The sequence below is a fragment of the Ovis canadensis genome, chromosome 11 (genome assembly GCF_042477335.2).
Source record: "Ovis canadensis isolate MfBH-ARS-UI-01 breed Bighorn chromosome 11, ARS-UI_OviCan_v2, whole genome shotgun sequence".
Classification (NCBI taxonomy): domain Eukaryota; kingdom Metazoa; phylum Chordata; class Mammalia; order Artiodactyla; family Bovidae; genus Ovis; species Ovis canadensis.
The window spans coordinates 39,145,031-39,163,316 of NC_091255.1; the positions used below are offsets into that span (position 1 = coordinate 39,145,031).

General features: G+C 42.7%; 1 protein-coding gene across 2 annotated transcripts in view; it reads left to right on the plus strand.

Annotated features, from left to right (window-relative positions):
• MAP2K4 (mitogen-activated protein kinase kinase 4) overlaps positions 1-18,286 on the plus strand; it is a 78,110-nt gene that overhangs the window by 28,017 nt on the left and 31,807 nt on the right. For both annotated transcript variants that reach the window (XM_069603580.1, XM_069603579.1), the window contains one exon: positions 1,196-1,298. In XM_069603580.1, the coding sequence (XP_069459681.1) occupies positions 1,196-1,298 (103 nt within the window). The remainder of the gene's footprint in view (positions 1-1,195; positions 1,299-18,286) is intronic.

The following is an 18,286-nucleotide window of genomic DNA, read 5'->3' on the forward strand; positions in this document are numbered from 1 at the left end:
GGCACATCCCTGAGAGCCACTGCTAGAGCCCCATAGGAGCCCCGTGCTCCTGCCCTGTGGTCCTGTCCCGCCAGCGCGGTGCTCTCAGCCTTCCAGTCTCCTCAAAGCCCTGGGCCGAGTGGGTTGAGCCCTCTAACCCCTCTTCTGAATTCACTGAGGCGGGAAGGGGTTTGGATGGGAGAGATGTTGTTGGAATAGGTAGATATGTGTATGATACATTGTGAAAAATGAGTGTTGTAAAATGTATCCTTAATATGTACATGCAACCAAGATGTAAAAATGAGGAAAAACCCAACTCTGTTACAAAATTTCCATATAGTAAACCCCTACACTAATGATTTTGTAAGATTTATTGACATAGACAAAAATAGGATCTGTGACTAAAGCATGTTGCAAATCAGTACTGTGGTCTGATTTTGATTGTAGAGGGAAAAAAAAAATCTCTGTGTAGAAAATAGTCTGCAATAGACAACGATTATATTGGGATAATTGGACTTTTAAGTGTGTATACAAGTTTTTAAAACCCTATATACTTATAGGTGTATATATAATATTATATATTTTTGTTTATCTTTTCTGAATTTTCTGGCTTTTCTGTAAAGGACTTTTAAAAAAATAATATAACATAAAACATTGAATGTTATAATTTCTCCCTTCCCAAGCCAAATAAATTGCCCCAGAGAAATGATGGTTTGGCTTGCCTGTGTTATTAACTTGAAATTGACTGTTCCATGATGTTTTTAGCATCATGGTTGTGAAATGCTTTATATTCTTCACTCAGTTGTTCATATTACATTTGGGGGGAAATGATTTTAAAGTAAAGAATTAAACTGTAACACTGGAAAGGTGCTGATATTTTAGTATTTTTCAATATATCTGCCGAGGAGAATGATTTTTATAGTGGTATTTTTACCTGCAAAAGCCTTAGCACCTCTGAACAATAGAAACTGAAAGCACAGAGCGCTGTTTTCTGTTCTTTTGGAGACAGTGAACGATTTGTGGTTAGTAACAACGTTGGATCATTTTTATTTACTTTTTCTTAATTCTGAGAAATTCTTTGCCACCTCTCAAAATATTACATTAACTATATGTTAAAGCAAAATTTCCTACGTCTTGGTGTGAATTTCTTATGCCCTCAGAATCCTACCTGTTTTATAGTACTTGAAACTTTTACTTTTTATTTGTTATTTCTTAGGTAAACGCAAAGCACTGAAGTTGAATTTTGCAAATCCACCTTTCAAATCTACAGCAAGGTTTACTCTGAATCCCAATCCTGCAGGAGTTCAAAACCCACACATGTGAGTATTCCTGGTAATCAAATAAAAGGCTCAGCCCAAGCAAAGGTTTTAAAGTTATTGTTATTTTATCAATTTTTGCAAGTTGAGGGGTTGTTATTTCTCTTATTTTATGGGCCATTTGAAATATTGCTATTTGGACTTAGAAAAGCTGTTGATCCTGTAGTCTGAAGTAGGCAAACACAATTTTCCTTTCTAAAGTTTTACTTGAAGAAAAGAGCTGAAGATTGAGATACTTTTATAGTGATTTAATTTCTCTCATTGAACACTGAGAGTATCGTTAATACCCCTCCTCCTGGATTTCCAGTTGAGTTGTGAGTAGTATTCAGAAGGCTTAACGCTCCTCTGGAGATGTGCACAAATCACCCCCACTCACGAGGTGACAAAGCCGGCTCCCGTTCTGAACATACCTAGTGCCTGTCGGGTTTCCGCGCCACAGTAAATGGAAGGAGCATGTGCATGTCACTGAGCAGGTGTTAGTGATTCTTTAACACCTGAAAAATAGACATGACGTTATATTAATAGCACTTCACTGAAAAGTGTTAAAAATACATTAGTAAATTTAAAACAATCTTATTACAATAATATTTTACAGAAACCTTTGAATTGAAGTGAAGTGATGTGTTAAATAATAGTGTCTTCTCCTCAAACCTGGCAGGAACATGAAGGGTCAGAGCCAGCAGGTTTACACTTCTACTCATGTCCAGAAAGAAAAAAATTTCACCCATTTCTAGTATTGAGAACTATAAAGCAAGTGGTGGAAGACACAGTTAAAAAACTGTCAGATCCATTATTTTATAGCTTTGTAATAATTCCTCAACAGTTTGCATTCAGACTTTATTAGACTACAAATACGTTTATTCTTCCTAAAGGGGCTCATTTATTGCTGTATTCTTTTGAAATTTGGCATGCACAGTATTTGCACACAGTTACAATGGCAACCCACTCCAGTATTCTTGCCTGGAGAGGAGCCTGGTGGGCTACAGTCCACGGGGTCGCAAAGAGTCGGACACGACTGAGCGACTTCACTTCACTTCACTTCACACATTGGTAGAAGAGTGTCTTGCAGTCGGGATGCTGAAGACATTTTTAAAGCATCAGTACCTAGAAGGAAGCAATATATGTGTGTGTATGCTCTTAGGCTTACACCTGTTACCTTAAGGGAGATGAAAGGTATTTTAAATGAAAACTGAGTAGCAGTTTATTTGGCTGGGCATGGTGTCTGTCAGCTTTATTAGGCTACTTTATTACACTGCTGTTCCCAGTGAGGTTTCTTGTCAGAGCTCAACCTTTTTACCTTCTCTGAAACATATTGAGGAAGGAAATTCTTAGTATTGCCTAATTAGTCCGAGCTCCAGCAGCAAGGAAACACTCAAAAGAATCTCCTTCCTCTTTTCCTAGAATTTCTAGTGAAAGCTAGTACAAAGCAAATTCCTGAACAAAGGCCATTTCTGTTACCTTGGTTGCTAACTGAATCTCATGTTTGACATCTGAGAAAGAAAAGATGTAGTAATCGCCCAACTTAACAAATCTTTCGTGTTTTTTTTTTTTTTAAGCCCCCTTAGACAAAGAGAAAGACAACTTGATTTGCATTTAGAACTTAGGAAAACATTCCCATATCTGTACTGTCTTCTCTCACGACTTTCTTCATGTCTAGGGGAATTCATGGACAGTTTTTTTTTTTTTTAAACAGTAAACAGTATGAAAGTAAACGTTCTTCCAAAATTTAAGTCAATCAGGTCCCTCCTTTCCCTCGGCCCTTTCTCTTTTTTAAACCTACTACTTCATAGTAGTCCTGTAACCAGCTAGGTTTCTTTCCTATCTCTTCTCAGCAGGTGTTAAAAGTTAGAGAGGACACAGTAATAGACATTTTTACTTTGTGGTAGAATCTTTGGAATTTGATTCTGGTATGTGCACGGTTTAGACTCTGCCGTTGAGTTTTGTTATTGCACTGGTCTGTTACCTGGATTGGGAATAGGCAACTACTAAAATTGATACTCGTCAAAGACAATTATTCCCTGCTTAGTGGACTGGCATACCTCCTACCTCCCACCCACCTCCGTGGGGCTCCTTGTGTGTCATCTCAGGCACCAAAATCCGTGGCTCATCACTGTTCAGGATAAGTTTGCAATTAGAAAATACAGCTTGCAGTGTGTAAGGGCCTTGAAAAAGATGCTTAGTTGCTCGGTTGTATGTGACTCTTTGTGATCCATGGACTGTGGCCCACCAGGCTCCTCTGTCCATGGGATTTTCCAGGCAAGAATACTGGAATAGGTTGCCATTTCCTCCTCCAGGGGATCTTCCCCACTGAGGGAAGATAGCATCTTTGTGCCAAAATGCTTCCTTCTCCTAAAATATCCTTGCATTCAGTTTTGTTTTGTTTTTAACTTTAGTTGTCGATATAAATATAAAACTTTAAAAATGAACTTAGAGCAAGATTAGATGAAACATAAGCAACTAATGAAATTAAGATTCATCCCAGGCACTAGTTTCAGATCGTTTTTGGCATTGTTTGGGTGCAGGATTCTCTGGAAGATTGAGAAAAAAAAAGCGTCCTTACTTTCTGAGAAATAGCAATTTAAATAAAATTGCAAGAAGACAGCCCTTCAGGAAGTAAGGCATGGGGTGATACAGATCAGATGTCAAATGAATGGTGCAGGAGGGGCAAGAGCACTTCAGATAAACAACCTGGAGAAGTGTCACCGAGGACCAAGGTTTGAACTGGGTTTTGAAAGCCGGGTGGAGGAGCTCAGGTGGAGAACAGGGGGAGAAGGGCATTCTGGTGAGTGTCTGCGCACGATCACTTCGAGGGCGCCATGCTAGGTCCGTTTCACTGTAGCGGAGATGCTACTTGCAGATGACCTATTCCTCTCTTGCTTTTCGCACTTTGTCTTTATTGTCGGTGTTCCACAGTTATATCAGAGTGTGCTTAGGTTTGGGTCACCCTTCTGTGTACCGGATGAATGGTTTCAGTCTGAAGATTCATGTTATCTGTTTCCGAGTTACTGCTGCTTTTCTTTTGAAGATTCTTTGATGTTTCTCCTGTTCTCTCCTCCTGGAATGTGTGTTATTTAATTTCTCTGAATTTGTATTCTGAATTCATATCTCTGAATTCCCTGAGTGTTTGACTTTTCTATTTTTTTAATCTTTGTTTTCTTGCTTTATATCCTAGGAGATGAAAAAAAAATTTCTGGCCCTTCTATAGAATGTTCTGTTTTGGCAATTGACTTTTATGTCTAACAGTTGATTCTGGCTTTTTTCTTGGTATTTTATTCTTAATTTATGGATGTAAAATCTGAAATTTAAAAATTCTCTTCTGTTCTCTAGGTACTCCGTTTCCTCAAGGGACACTGTTTATTTTGTCTTTCTCGTGTTACCTTTTTTCCACATGTCTAGTAATTCTTGCTTGTCCATTGATAGTTAAAGATGAGGAACTTAGAAAGCTTATTGGAGGCTCTGATCATAGACGGTCAGCTGGTGGCTTGCCTTGGCTTTTCTGTGAATGGTTTGAGTACTGGTTGTTAGGCCTGGAATATTCTCGATGCCATACTGAATAGGCCAACACTTGCCCTTGTAGGCTTTGTTTTTTCCAGATAGTATGTTTATTTTCCTTAGAGACATGTTCTCTTTTCATTTGGGCTTGAGTGTGGGGGGACAGGAGATGCTGGGTAAACCTTTCTTTTAGAAAGAGTTTTAATCAGCTCTTGAGTTTCTGGGCCTTCTTCCTGCCCAGCTGTGGTTCCTTTCTGAGGTCTTGTTGGGAGCACTACCTGCCTCTTGTCTCTGCTCTGTGCTTCTCTCTTACCATGTGTTGTGGGTGGCGATTTTCTATATTTCAGGTTTTTTTAAACTCTTATTATGGAAAGCTGTAAATATATCCAAAACTGGAATGTGGTAGATGAATCATTATGTATTTATCAATCAGCTTTAGCAGTTAATATGGCTACTATTATTCCTCTGCCCTCCCTAGTTTTAACCAAACCTCAGACATGTTATTCCATCTGTAAATATTTCAGGATGTGTTTCTAAGAGATAAGGACTCCTTTTAAAAAACACAATTATAATATTATCATTTTAATATCAAATAAGTGATTACTTCATCACTTTTTTTTTTCCCCAGTAGTTTGAAGCAGGAGCTAAACGAGGTTTTATACTGCTCTTGGCTGATAAGTTTTTGAAACTGCAGAGTCCCTTCCCTTGGAATTTGTTAGTTTTGCTTTGTCTACATATTTCAGTGTGCTTCGAGGTATTCAGAAATCTGCCTAAATCTCTGTTTCTTTATTTCCTTTTGTTTTTTTAAATCATTCTTTTCATGTGTGTCCTTAAAAAGAATAAGACCACCCAAACAAGAAACCTTGGTTTTTAATTATCATTGGTTAAAATTATAGTATTTCGGACATACACACACAAAAATGACATAGTAGAGATTCTTGTACCTACTGCCTAGATATAACACATCTTTAACATTTTGCCCTCTGGCTCTTTAAATGAAAGATTAAGCTGTAAAATTACAGAGTACAAAGAAAAATGAAAGGAAAAAATGTGTATCTGTCTTCCTTTACATTTCTATCAGGATTGGATCATACTCAGCATCACACATCTTTCTGATACCCCAAGGGTGGTTTCACGAATGTGGCAGACGTGCGCTGAAGTCCTGTTCTGTATATAAAATTTGACAGGAACAGAAGCATGTGCTCCACTGCTGTGGCCTGTGCTTTCATCGCGTCACTTCTGAGTGACGTGTGAGTGCTCTCAGTGTGCTGAATCATTCAGCGCGCACCACATACCACTGTGATTCTAAAAAACAGCCCTTTTATCTTCACAGCATATCAGGATTGTAAAGAAGACACACTAACTCAAAAGCTAATGTTGGAAATAAATAATGATGAGTAACGATACATTTGAGGGTTTAAGCTAAACATTTTGAAACCATATGTTGTAAATTTAAGGGGCTCTTTTTCTGTTGAGACCAAGAGGATCTCTAGGATCTCATTTATCTTTGTTACATTGGAACAGAAAAAGGCTCATTTGTGCCCTGGAACATCTAGGAAGTAGTTTTAAAAGAAGTTTTGAAGTCACCAGTTAATCACTAGTGTTAATTCCGTGCTGTGCCTACTTAGTAGAGCTGCAGCTTAGAATGCAATTATAAATGACGTAGGCTGTTATTCCTGGGTAAATTGTGGGAGCTTTATCTTCTACTTCTCAACTTATTCTTTATGTTCTCAACTTATCATCTTGGGTCAACCTTTTCATTAATGTGGGAGTCCTGGTTTCTGCCTCAGCATCGTCATGGCATCAGTGTGTCACTCAACTCTGATCTCAGTTCAGGCACTGAATTAGGGTAATGACTTACATTATTTTATACGGTGAATGGCAGGGAACGGGGAGAGAAAGTGAATAGGAATCAAGCCAGTTTCATGTTCCTTTCTTGAAGTAAAAATCTCATGCATGAGCCTGACAGGCTGTTTGTGGAAGTGGGAGAGGGTTCTGTGGTGTTGTCTGCCTTTGTTCCCCAGAGTAGTCCCAGGACATCAGTCAGCATGAGCGTAGAAGGGGCTTTCTCCATCTGAAGTTTGTAATGTAATCATAGTCATTTGGAATCTCTACGTTTCTATGGTGGGGCTCTTTTACATGATGGCATAAATATTTATAGGTACAAATTAGTGCATGTTCAGTCGCTAAGTTGTGTCTGACTCTTAGTGACCCCATGGACTGTAGCCCACCAGGCTCCTCTATCCATGGGATTTCCCAGGCCAGAATACCGGAGTGAGTTGCCATTTCCTTCTCCAGGGGATCTTCCCAACCTAGGGATCGAACCTGCATCTCCTGCATTGCAGGTGGATTCTTTTTTTTATTTTTATTTATTTTAATTGGAGGCTAATTACTTTACAGTATTGTGGCGGTTTTTGCCATACATTGACATGAATCAGCCACGGGTATACAAGTGTCCACCCCGTCCCAAACCTCCCGCCCAATCCCATCCCTCTGGGTTATCCCAGTGCACCGGCTTTGAGTGCCCTGCTTCATGCATTGAACTTGGACTGGCAATCTGTTTCACATATGGTGATATACATGTTTCAGTGCTGTTCTCTCAAATCATCTCCCCCTCCCCTTCTGCCACAGAGTCCAAAAGTCTGTTCTTTACATCTGTGTCTCTTTTGCTATCTTGCATATAGGGTCGTCATTACCATCTTTCTAGATTCCATATATATGTGTTAACATACTGTATTGGTGTTTTTCTTTCTAACTTAATTCACTCTGTATAATAGACTCCAGTTTCATCCACCTCACCAGAACTGATTCAAATGTGTGGTTTTTTTTTTTAATAGCTAATATTCCATTGCTGTGATGTACCACAACTTTTTGATCTGTTCGTCTGCTACTGGACATCTAGGTTGCTTTTGTGTCCTAGCTATTGTGAACAGCATGCAGGTGGCTTCTTTACCGCTGGTGCCACCTGGGAAGCGCATGCCCCTCTGTGCTTCGTCGTGTCCAGTGCTCTGTAGCTCCACGGACTGTAGCCCGCCAGGCTCCTCTGTCCATGGAATTTTCCAGGCAAGAAAACCCCCAATTAAAAAATGCCAAATGTGTCAGAATCTGTGGGTTAATCTACTTATTTTCGGCTGGCTTAGGTTTACTGCAGCAAACTTTATTTTTCTTACTGAAGCAAAATATGGCTAACATAAAATTGGCCATCCTAACCATCTCTTAGTGTGCAGTTCAGTGGCGTTAGCTGCATTCATGTCGTTGTGTGTCCACCACTACCATTCACCTCCAGAACTCTTTTATTTTCTCAAACTGTAACTCTGTGCCCATTGAACACTAACTCCCCATTCCTCTTTCTTCTGGTCTCTGATAGTTACCATTTTAATTTTATTCTCTGTCTCTGTCAATCTGATCACTGTAGATACCTCATGTGAGTGGGATTATACAATACTTGTTCTTTTCTGTCTGGCTTATTTCACTTGACATGATGTCGTTATACTCCATCTGTGTTCTGATACGTGTCAGAATTTCCCTCTGAGGGCTGAATAATACTTTATTGTATGTATATATATAACATTTTGTTATCCGTTATCCATTGATGTGTCCGTTATACATTTTGGTGTTGCCGACTTTGACTGTGGTGAATAGCCCTACCGTGTGAGGCAATCTCTCACAGCGCTCGTTGTGGTACGTCTCACAGTTCAGAGGGCTTGGATCTCGTCCTCAGTCCCCCACTTCACCTCAGTCACGGCTCCCTTGGCGGTTGTGGTGCCTAGAGGGTCGTGCTGCCAGGCGCGGGTCCTCTGAGTGGGTCCTCTGTTCCTTTCCACCCTGATAGTCACTCGTGTAATCTTAAGCCAGACGTTTATAGCTGAGGCATTGGATGTTAATTCTGGAATATTTATTTAAAGAAACGAATATGATAAATGCTGTTGATTTGCCTGTCTCCTGAAAATGAATTTCATTTTGTGTTTAGTGTGGTGTTCCCATTAACTAAACTAAATCCCTGGTGGTTCATATGGTAAAGAATCTGCCTGCAGTGCAAGAGACCTGAGTTTGATCCCTGGGAGAACAAAATGGCAACCTACTCCAGTATTCTTACCTGGGAAGTCCTATGGACAAGAGGAGCCTGGCGGGCTTCAGTCCAAGGGGTCACAAAGAGTTGAACACGACTAAGTGACTAACACTTTCTTGGTGTTCCCACAGCATGGGAGGCTGTGGCAGGTTAGAAGCAGGTGAATGACAGAATCTGACTTATGTTCTACACTGATGATTCCGGCTGCTCTGTGCAGTGTGTTGGAGAGAGGCTAGAACAGACTTAGAGAGACCCAGTAAGACTGCACTGGTGTAGCAGAGATGTAATGGGTGATCATGATGTTAGGTAGATGGCAGGGGAGGTACAGGGAAATGGACAGATTCTAGAGATTGGGGGAGGTAGCATTCATTAATGAAATTACTGATAATTTGAACGTGGATTGTGAAGAGGGGAAGGCTTTCATGGTGACTTCCGAATTCTGGCTTGAATGACAGGTTCAGTGGCTGTTACTGAGATGGGGACCATTGGGTCTGGAGCTTCAGGGATGAGGGAGCCCAGAAAAGCAGGAGTTCAGCTTGAGGTGTGTTAAGTGTGAGTTGACTGCGAAAGCTCCCAGTGGAGATCCCAAGGAGGTGAACATGGCGCACACTCTGGTGTTGAAACTGAAAATGTGGTGCTGAGAGGGAAGAGTGCAGGCTGGGGGCGGAAAGTGGGGTGTTGTCGCCAGTGGATGAGACTGTTGGTCCAGGGCTGGACCCTGAAGAAACGTGGTGTTCAGAGGTTGGGTACAGGAGGAGCAACGGGCTGAGATCGGAAAGACGCTTGAGAGGCAGGAATTACATCTGTAAAGTGTGATGTTCTCGGAACAGAGCATCATTTCTGGGGGTGGGGGTGGGAGTGAAGGTGGGGGGTCCGCCGAGCCTAGTGTTCTGCGGGTACTGGGAAGGCTGTTTCTACTGGCGAAGACTCCTGAGGCACACTTTTAACTTACCCTGCTTGGGGGGATGGGGTATTAGCTGCCAGTGGAGATTGGAGCCCTAATAGGGAAAGGATCTTATGAAAATTTGTTACGTGCTGGTTTAGGGCAGCCTTCCTAACCTTTCCTGTAAGGAGCAGAGCCCAGAAAAGCCATTCCAGTACTAAGCCTTAAGTGCAGCCGACAACGATCAGCGCTTAGGGGATGTGCAGCAAGATGTAAATGTGAACATCTGTTGCATTCTATTACTCTCTCGCTTTGTGACTGAAAACAAAGTACTTCTACTTCATAAATCTCCACTACTTCAAAATACTGCAGACTTGTACAATCAGTATTTTCTGTTCACTGAATATGAATATCAGAATTTGAATGTTTATCTTTGGATTGTTTGAGCGACTCTTCTAGAAATCTTTCCTTTTTCAGCTTTTCCTTTTGCCTCATCTTGGATCTTAGCAAAGATACTCATTTTGTTAGTAGTGCCAGGAAGCAGGCAGTTTCCATGGCAACTGACAGATTGCGTTTACTGTGGAAATTTCCTGAATTCACAGAGCTGCATTGCAGAAGGATGCATAAAGCAGTGTTCATCTAGAGATCCTAAGAGCGTGGACACGGAAGAACAGTTGCAGTGCGCTGCAGGGTATGTGTTCCGTTTGTTTTCCTGTCTGAGGACGCTTACGCGTTATGTCTATTTATATGCTGAGGAGAGAGTGAAACAGCTTGAGGCATTTTAGTGTGTGCTTGCTAAAATCAAGGAAGCTCTGGGAAGGAGGTGGAAGGGATAATTTGGGAAGAAAGAAATGTTTGACAGCATCCGGAGGAAGTCAGGATAACAGTAAATGAGGGAGAAGAACATGATAATGAAATAAAAGGAGAAAACACATTTCCAGCTGATTAGATGAGAAAGGGGTCTTGTGAGAGGTAGCTGTGGACACAAGAAGATACTTATTTATCAAGGGAAAACGAGCAGGCCTTGGCAGGCTCGGGGAGTCACACTTTCCCGTGCAAGCAGGAGGCCGCTGCTGAGGTAACGACTGCTGCTGGAGGCCCCGCCACTGTGAGGGCACCTGGGCCAGGTGGCATGTGCAGCCTCGTGCCCCCACTGCCCTGCACAGGGAGAAAGGGGGGAGCCGCAGAGGGGTCTCTCCCGGGGCATCTGGGCAGGCTTTTCCAGAAAAAGCAGGAAGTGTATCTCAAGATTAATTCCTGGAAATAAAACTATAGGATCTGGGTAGATAATTGAAATTTCTTCTCCTCCAGAGCATAATGGTAAATTTGAAAGAGAAGCGATGTGAGAACTGAATGGATAGGACTCAGGTCGTTTAAATGATGAGTGATGTTTAGCCGACTAGATGTCATTTAGATTGCGCAGTCAGCAGACTACAGCCCATGGGCCAGGTGTGGCCTGCTGCTGTGTTTTTGAAAATCAGGTTTAATTGAGATGTAGCCATACCCAGGTAGTCATATATTTGCCACAGACACTTGTGTAGATGGTAAAGCCTGACGTATTTATTGTCTGTCCCTTGACAGAAGAAGTTTGGTGGCTTGTGATTCAGACAGCATGTGGGATTCCTAGGGCTGCCGGAACAAATTACGACAGACTTGGTGGCTTCAAGCAACAGGAATGTGTCCTCTCAGGTTCGGGAGGCCAAAATCTGAAGTCTTGGTGCTGGTGAGGCTGTGCCTCGTCCAAAGGCTCCAGAGCCACCGCTCCCCAACCCCCCTGCCCCGCCCCCCGTCCCATTTCCAGCTCTGGGAGCTCCTGGCGTCCCTCGGGTTTTGGTTGCACAATTCCAGTTGCCAGCTTCCAGACCTCCCTGTGCCTCTCTGTGTGTCTCTGTTTTCTCCTTTTCTGTCTCTTCTAAGGACACTCATTCTTACATTTAGAGTCCTCCCTACTCCAGGACAGTCTTCTCTTGAGACCATTTTCCTACTTACACATGTAAAGATACGGTCACCTTCTGAGGTTGCAGGGGGACGTGTCTTCTGTTGGAGCCGTGATTGAACCCACTGCACGTGGTGTTGGAGAGCTGAGCTTTGGCTTCTTGGACCATGTGCTGCGTTAAGAAAAGCCAGTTCTGGCAAGTTTCCTTGGGAAACCTATGAGGCAGATACTCTGAAGTAGACTTGTTGACCTGCTGAAAAGGATGTTAAACTAACTTTTCAAGGACAGGACACACAGGCGCAGTTGCAGTCACAGCACACGGCCTCTGTGATGCAGACAGAAGCAGCTGGGCGGAGGTGGTCCCGGAATATTCGCAGGAGAAGTGCTAAAACATTCCTGGGAAACCACGAGCATCGTCTGCTGTTGAACATCGCCATCCGTCTCCTCAACTGCCACCCCCTAGGAAACAGCAGACTGAATCTGGAAATGTATTGAGAGGTGGTTGGAACCAAAATAAGAACCAGCATTTTGAGAGATTAGACTAGATTATGACAATGGGAAGTATGTACATGATTTAAAATAAGTAAGTTTCATACACGAGCGAGTGAACAGAACCATTAGTTGGAGGCTTGACTCTGGTTGGAGAGCCTCTGTATTGTCAAGAGAGCGTATAGACTGTTGGCCTGGGCAGGTGAGGCCGGTGATGTCTCCTTTACCTTCTGAACACATTCATGAGCCATGGTTGTGATGGTGGATTTCTGTCCCTGCAGCCCTTGGAAGCCTCAGTCAGTGTGTTTGGGTCTGTTTGGAAATGTTTCAGCAGTGACACCTGCCCATAGTGAAGAATCAAATGTAGACAGGGTATTCTAGTGAGAGAGGTGGAGCTGCCGAGAAAACTCCCTTTGCTCTGTGATCTCAGGGACCCCTGCCTAGTGCCTGCATCCTCACCTGTGTACCTGAAAATGAAGCCCCTGGGGTAGACTTGATGGAGATAATCACAGAATTAAGCAGAACTAAGCAACGATGGTTAGAAGTGGATCCAAATTAGGGTTCTCCAAGAATAAGCAATACAAGCCAGCCTACTGTGTAGGTGTGTCTTGGTCTCACCATACGTGGGTACAGAGGAGGAACACTCAGCCCGTTCCGCGCTCTCAGGCACAGTTTCCTGAAGGATGAGACTAGGTGAAGCTCATATTTTCTTTCTAATGGGATTCTGTTAGTCTGTGACTCTGGATCTTGAATACCAAACTGAGAAGTTAGGAAGCAGTAGGAATGGGAGTTCTCTTCTCTTCTTCCTTTAACAAGATCTTTTATGTGTTAAGTGTCACCCATGGTGAACTGTATGCTTTAGAGAAGAATTCAAACCCACTACAATGACTTTAACTTTTAATGTTTCTATTGGCACCTAGAGTATACGTAAGGAAATAGAATGAGATAAGGTTTAAAGCACATAGGTTAATCATAGTTTACACAAGCTAACAATTTAACACTCCAAGGTTCAAAAATATACTAGGTTTTAGTAGGTATATAAAATATATGCTAAATGTGGCTGCTAATTTATTTCTATAAAATCTTTTTTCTCACTGGCTTATTTGGATAAATGCTCCCCCCAAATATTAAAAGCTTGAGAATATAGTTTCATAATTACATGTTTAAAAGACAGTTCACATAGTAATAGTGCCAAACATTAGCTATAGGTTAGGAATGAAAGTGGTTCAGACTCTTGGTTCATATTTGTTTGAGGAACTAAAATTCTGATTTTGTAAAAGTAATTTCATATTTGTAGTACAAAATGATACGTGAGTAGCAGCCACCTGCTAAAACATTCAAGAAACAAAGGTGAAAATATGACAACTTAATGCTAAATGCTATGTCTGATCACTAATAACAGTAACAGGGTAAAGAAAAAAGGTACCCAGGGTTTCTCTTCCAACATTGCTGCAGTGACTGCCTGTGGTAAGGGACCCCCCTGAGCCTCTGGTCTCAAATGCAGAGAGCGTCTTCATTCCCTTTTCTGTCCTGCCCACTCTTGGTAACCACAGAAAGTAGTGGGGAGGGGGGTAGGAGGAGGAGACATGGATGCTGACCTGTTCCGCTGGGTAGCGTGGTCATTCTGAGATGTGTGGGAGGTGGATGCAGGGAAGGGTTGGAGCAGCAGATGGACTGAGAGATGTAGTTTGTACGTGCCACTGTCAGTCGAGAGCACGTGCCGGAGAACAAGGAGGCTGGGGGTGCTCTATTTGCCTTGGGAGCAGCCAGTGTCCTGATTGGTGATGCGCTGAGCCCTGGATGCCTCAGACTGCGTGCTTTCAACTGTAGACATGTGACAGGCACACCCCTTTCACACAGAGTGGGGTCCAGGGAAGCCAGTCTGTGTCTCTCCCTCTCAACAGTTTTATCAAGGGGTAATTGACACAGAATAATCTGCATGTATGTAAAAGTGTACGTTTGCTAGGTTTTGCTGTGTGTGCCCATGAAGCCATCACCACAGGCAAGAAGGCAGACATGTTCATCATCCCCAAAGTTTCTTCCTGCCCCCCGGTGGTTTTTCCATCTAGACATTTGATTTGGTGGTTCTCTCCATTCTTTAGTTTTTTGAACACATGGAATGCAATCATAAGCACTGTTTCATTGTGCTTATCTGCTCATTCTTGCCTCTGTCATCTCTGGGTCACTTTGAGTTGATTGCTTTTTCTCCTTGAGATGGTTCCTAGTATCTTGCTTGTTTGCATACTTGATTTTATATTGTGTGGCAGATATGGAGTGCTGGCTATTTTTATATCTTACATATTTTTGAGCTTTTTTCTTTGGTTAAGTTACTCAAATACTTGGATCCTTTTGGGTCTCACTCTATAGCTTTGGTAGGCGAGACCGGATCCTTCTGTGTGCTTTCTCTATTTCCCTGTGAATATGGAGTTTTCTGCTTTGCAGGCAGGGATTGTTGTATGAGCTTCGGTATCCTTCCCTATTATGCTTTTGGGTAGCTCTTTCCTCAGGCTTATGTAGGTTCCTCATAAGCTTGTGCTGATCAAGGGACCCCTCCTGCATGTCTCTGGGGTTCTTCTGTGCAGCTCTCTTATCCAGCACTCTGCCTTGAGAACGCAGTCTCCCCAGACTCCTAGACCCAACACCTTCATGTGAGGGTCTGCCTGAACCTGCCCTCCCTGTGCTGCCGTCTGTGCAGTCTTTTCTAGGTAGTAAGTTGGGGTACTGCAGGGCTCACCTTGTGTATGTCCTGCTTCTCGGGTCTCACTGCCCTTTGGTGCCTGCTGTCCAGGGTCTTCAAGACCTTTCCATATATTGGCTGATTTTCTAGTTGTCAGTCTGTCTCCTGATGCTCCATAGTACCCTGAACACAAGTTTCATAAGACACTCATCGTGAGATGGGAGGAGAGGTATGAAATTAGGGAATCATATCTTTGATGCTTGAGAAAGAGCATCTCTGAACAGCATTCAAAATCACGTCTCACATGGATGATTAGCATTTGTAATAAAGTAGAAGAAATCATGGCACTTCTTAAAAAGGATTGGAAAGTATTGAGGAGAGAACAAATTTGGATGAATAGGCAACAGAATTACTGAAAAGGGTGATAGATGAGAAAAAAAAAGACGGTGCTAGGAAACTGAAAATGCAGTGGTGAAGTGAAATCCGTATTGCATGTGGAAGTGAACTTAGATGATACTGCAGGATGGCCAGAGAATGTGGTGGGAATGATTGGTTCTAAAATGCCCCAATTACTGCATTTTTTACATATATAATTTCTTAAATACAATCGGAAGGTAAACAGCACCCTGGAGAAATATGTGTAGTACAGAACAAAGGGTTGATAGGGATGTTAACAGAAAAAGAATTTTTTAGTGGAAGCAGTGGACTTCCCAGGTGGTGCTTGTGGTAAAGAACCCACCTGCCAGTGCAGGAGATGTAAGAGATGAGGGTTTGATCCTGGGTCGGGAAAATCCCCTGGAGGAGGGCATGGCAGTCCACTCCAGTATTCTTGCCTGCAGAATCCCATGGACAGAGGACCCTGGAGGGCTACAATCCATGGGGTTGCAAAGAGTTGGACACTGCCGAAGTGACTTAGTACAGCATAGCAGAAGCAGCAACAACAAAACAAACACCGGTGTGAGAGCGCTTTGGTTAAGGGGATGTTATCTCAGGTGGTTAACCAAAGAAGAAACAGTTATTTACTGAATAGTTAAGAACATCCGACTCTAAGAGTAATAGATCAAAATGCCTCCTAAGAGTGATCTAGTCACTGTTGAGGTTGGCCTGAGAGAAAAGGTGCTGTGGGCCCGGCCCAGGGGGTTCCTGCCCTGGTCCTGCGCGGTCAGCGCAGACAGACTCCCCAGGCAGTGAGACGCAGCCACGTGGCCCGCGTAGTTGCACTTATGTCAACAGTGCACTCAGCGACATCTGTCAAGCAGACAGTGTGACAGGTCACTGTGTAATAGTACCAGAAAATGCGAAAGGTGTACACTGAATTGTTCATAGTGCTTTTCTCCCGTTATGATCGATTTCCTTTCTTAAATTTCTCTTCTGCCTGTGTAGCTGCAGGAGAGATTAGGATTGGGTAATCCGGTTGGAAGAAGGGGTTCAGGGGCTTGTCCTGCTGCTGAATTTGCACAGCAAAGCCCTGTATGTAATAGACGTGCCGGTGGTGGGGGGTGGGGCTAGAGCTATCCCAGATCACTTTGGCTGTGCTGTTCTATTTCTTTAAAAAAACAAGCCCACCCTCCTGTGTACAAAGCCTCTGGCAGTTATTAACACACATTAGATAGAAATAAAACTTTTCTCCATGCCCAGTCTGATTATGTTCCAGAACATTATGTCACAGTTCTTTGACTTTTTAGGTGTCAGTAGGATTTCAGACGGAGAAGGCAATGGCAACCCACTCCAGTACTCTTGCCTGGAAAACCCCATGGGCAGAGGAGCCTGGTAGGCTGCAGTCCATGGGGTCGCTACTAGTCGGACACGACTGAGCGACTTCACTTTCACTTTTCACTTTCATGCATTGAAGAAGGAAATGGCAACCCACTCCAGTGTTCTTGCCTGGAGAATCCCGGGGACGGAGGAGCCTGGTGGGCTGCCGTCTATGGGGTTGCACAGAGTCAGACACAACTGAAGCGACTTAGCAGCAGCAGCAGGATTTCAGAAACTCATAGATTAGTCTGGGTCAAAGAAGGGACAGTAATTAAAATACAGTAGTGATGATTCGGTATTAGTGGACAAGTTGCTCATTTCTGTCCCAAAGAACAATTATCAGAGAAAGTACTCAGCCATACAGATTGGCCAATAGGCGCTTGAAAAGATGCTCAATATCACTAATAACGAGAGAAACACAAACTATAATGATGTATCACCGACCTGTCAGAATGGCCATCATCAAAAAGTATACAAGTAGTAAATGCTGAAGAGAGCGTGGAGAAAAGAGAATTCTCGTACAGTGTTAGTGGGAATGTAAATCAGTGTCACCACTGTGGAAAACAGTATGGTGATTCCTTAAAAAACTAAAAAAGCTACCATATGATCTATCAGTCCCACTCCTGGGTATATATCTGGAGGAAAAAACCCTCTAATTTGAGAAGAAACGTGCACCCCAAGGTTCATAGCAGCACTGTTTATAATAACCAAGACGTGGAACCAACCCAAGTGCCCATCAACAGATGCCTGGCTTACTCAGCCGTGACAAAGAATAAATGACTGTGATCTGCAGAGCCATGAATGAATCTAGAGAGCAGTAAAGTAAGTCCGACAGAGAAGGGCAAATATACACGTGTGGAATCTAAAGAAATAGTACAAATGAATTTATTTACAAAACAGAAACAGAGTCACATAGAAAACAAATTTATGGTGCTGACGCCCCTCGCCTTGGGGATGGCATAACTGTAGCAGCTCTTTTCCTGTCTGAGAAAGTGGATCTCTGGGTAAAAATCACGTTTTCCTGTTCATCTTTTTCTTTCAGCAGCTTTATTGAGGAGGTATCACCCATACACCATACAACTCACCCATTTAAGCTGTATGATTCTATCACTTTGAGTATATTCAGAGTTGTACACCTATCACCTTACTCAATTTGTGAATGTTTTCATTAGCCCGAGAAGATAACCCACATCCCTTATCTGTCAATCTGTTCACTTTCAAAAAGAAGAAAAGGAGCTTATCAGGAGCCATACAGCAGGTCTACAGTAAGCTGAACTGTTTGCAGAGATATTTATAATCCTAAAATTTGATCTTTGTGGCAGTATTATAACTTGTTTTTGTGTGACTTTATGTAGCAATGAAATATTCATTTCATTTCTCAGGAATGCTAATGGTAAATGTTATGTGATACATTGTAATCATGAGTGATAGCCTTTGCTGTATTCTGTTGGCTGGAAACAAGCCACCGGTCCCCTCTGTGTTCAAAGAGAGGTGCTTACATAGAGATGTGGATACTGGGAAAGTGGAGGTCACAGGCACCACCTTACAGCCTGTCTGCCATGACCCTCAGCAGTGGGCCAGTGCTGACTATCTCACCAGTGATTAAACTGAGCCATAGAGATTTTCTTGTCGGTGGTCATAGAACAGTAGTCATTATATATGGAACTTCTTTATGTTAGAGTATTTCCTG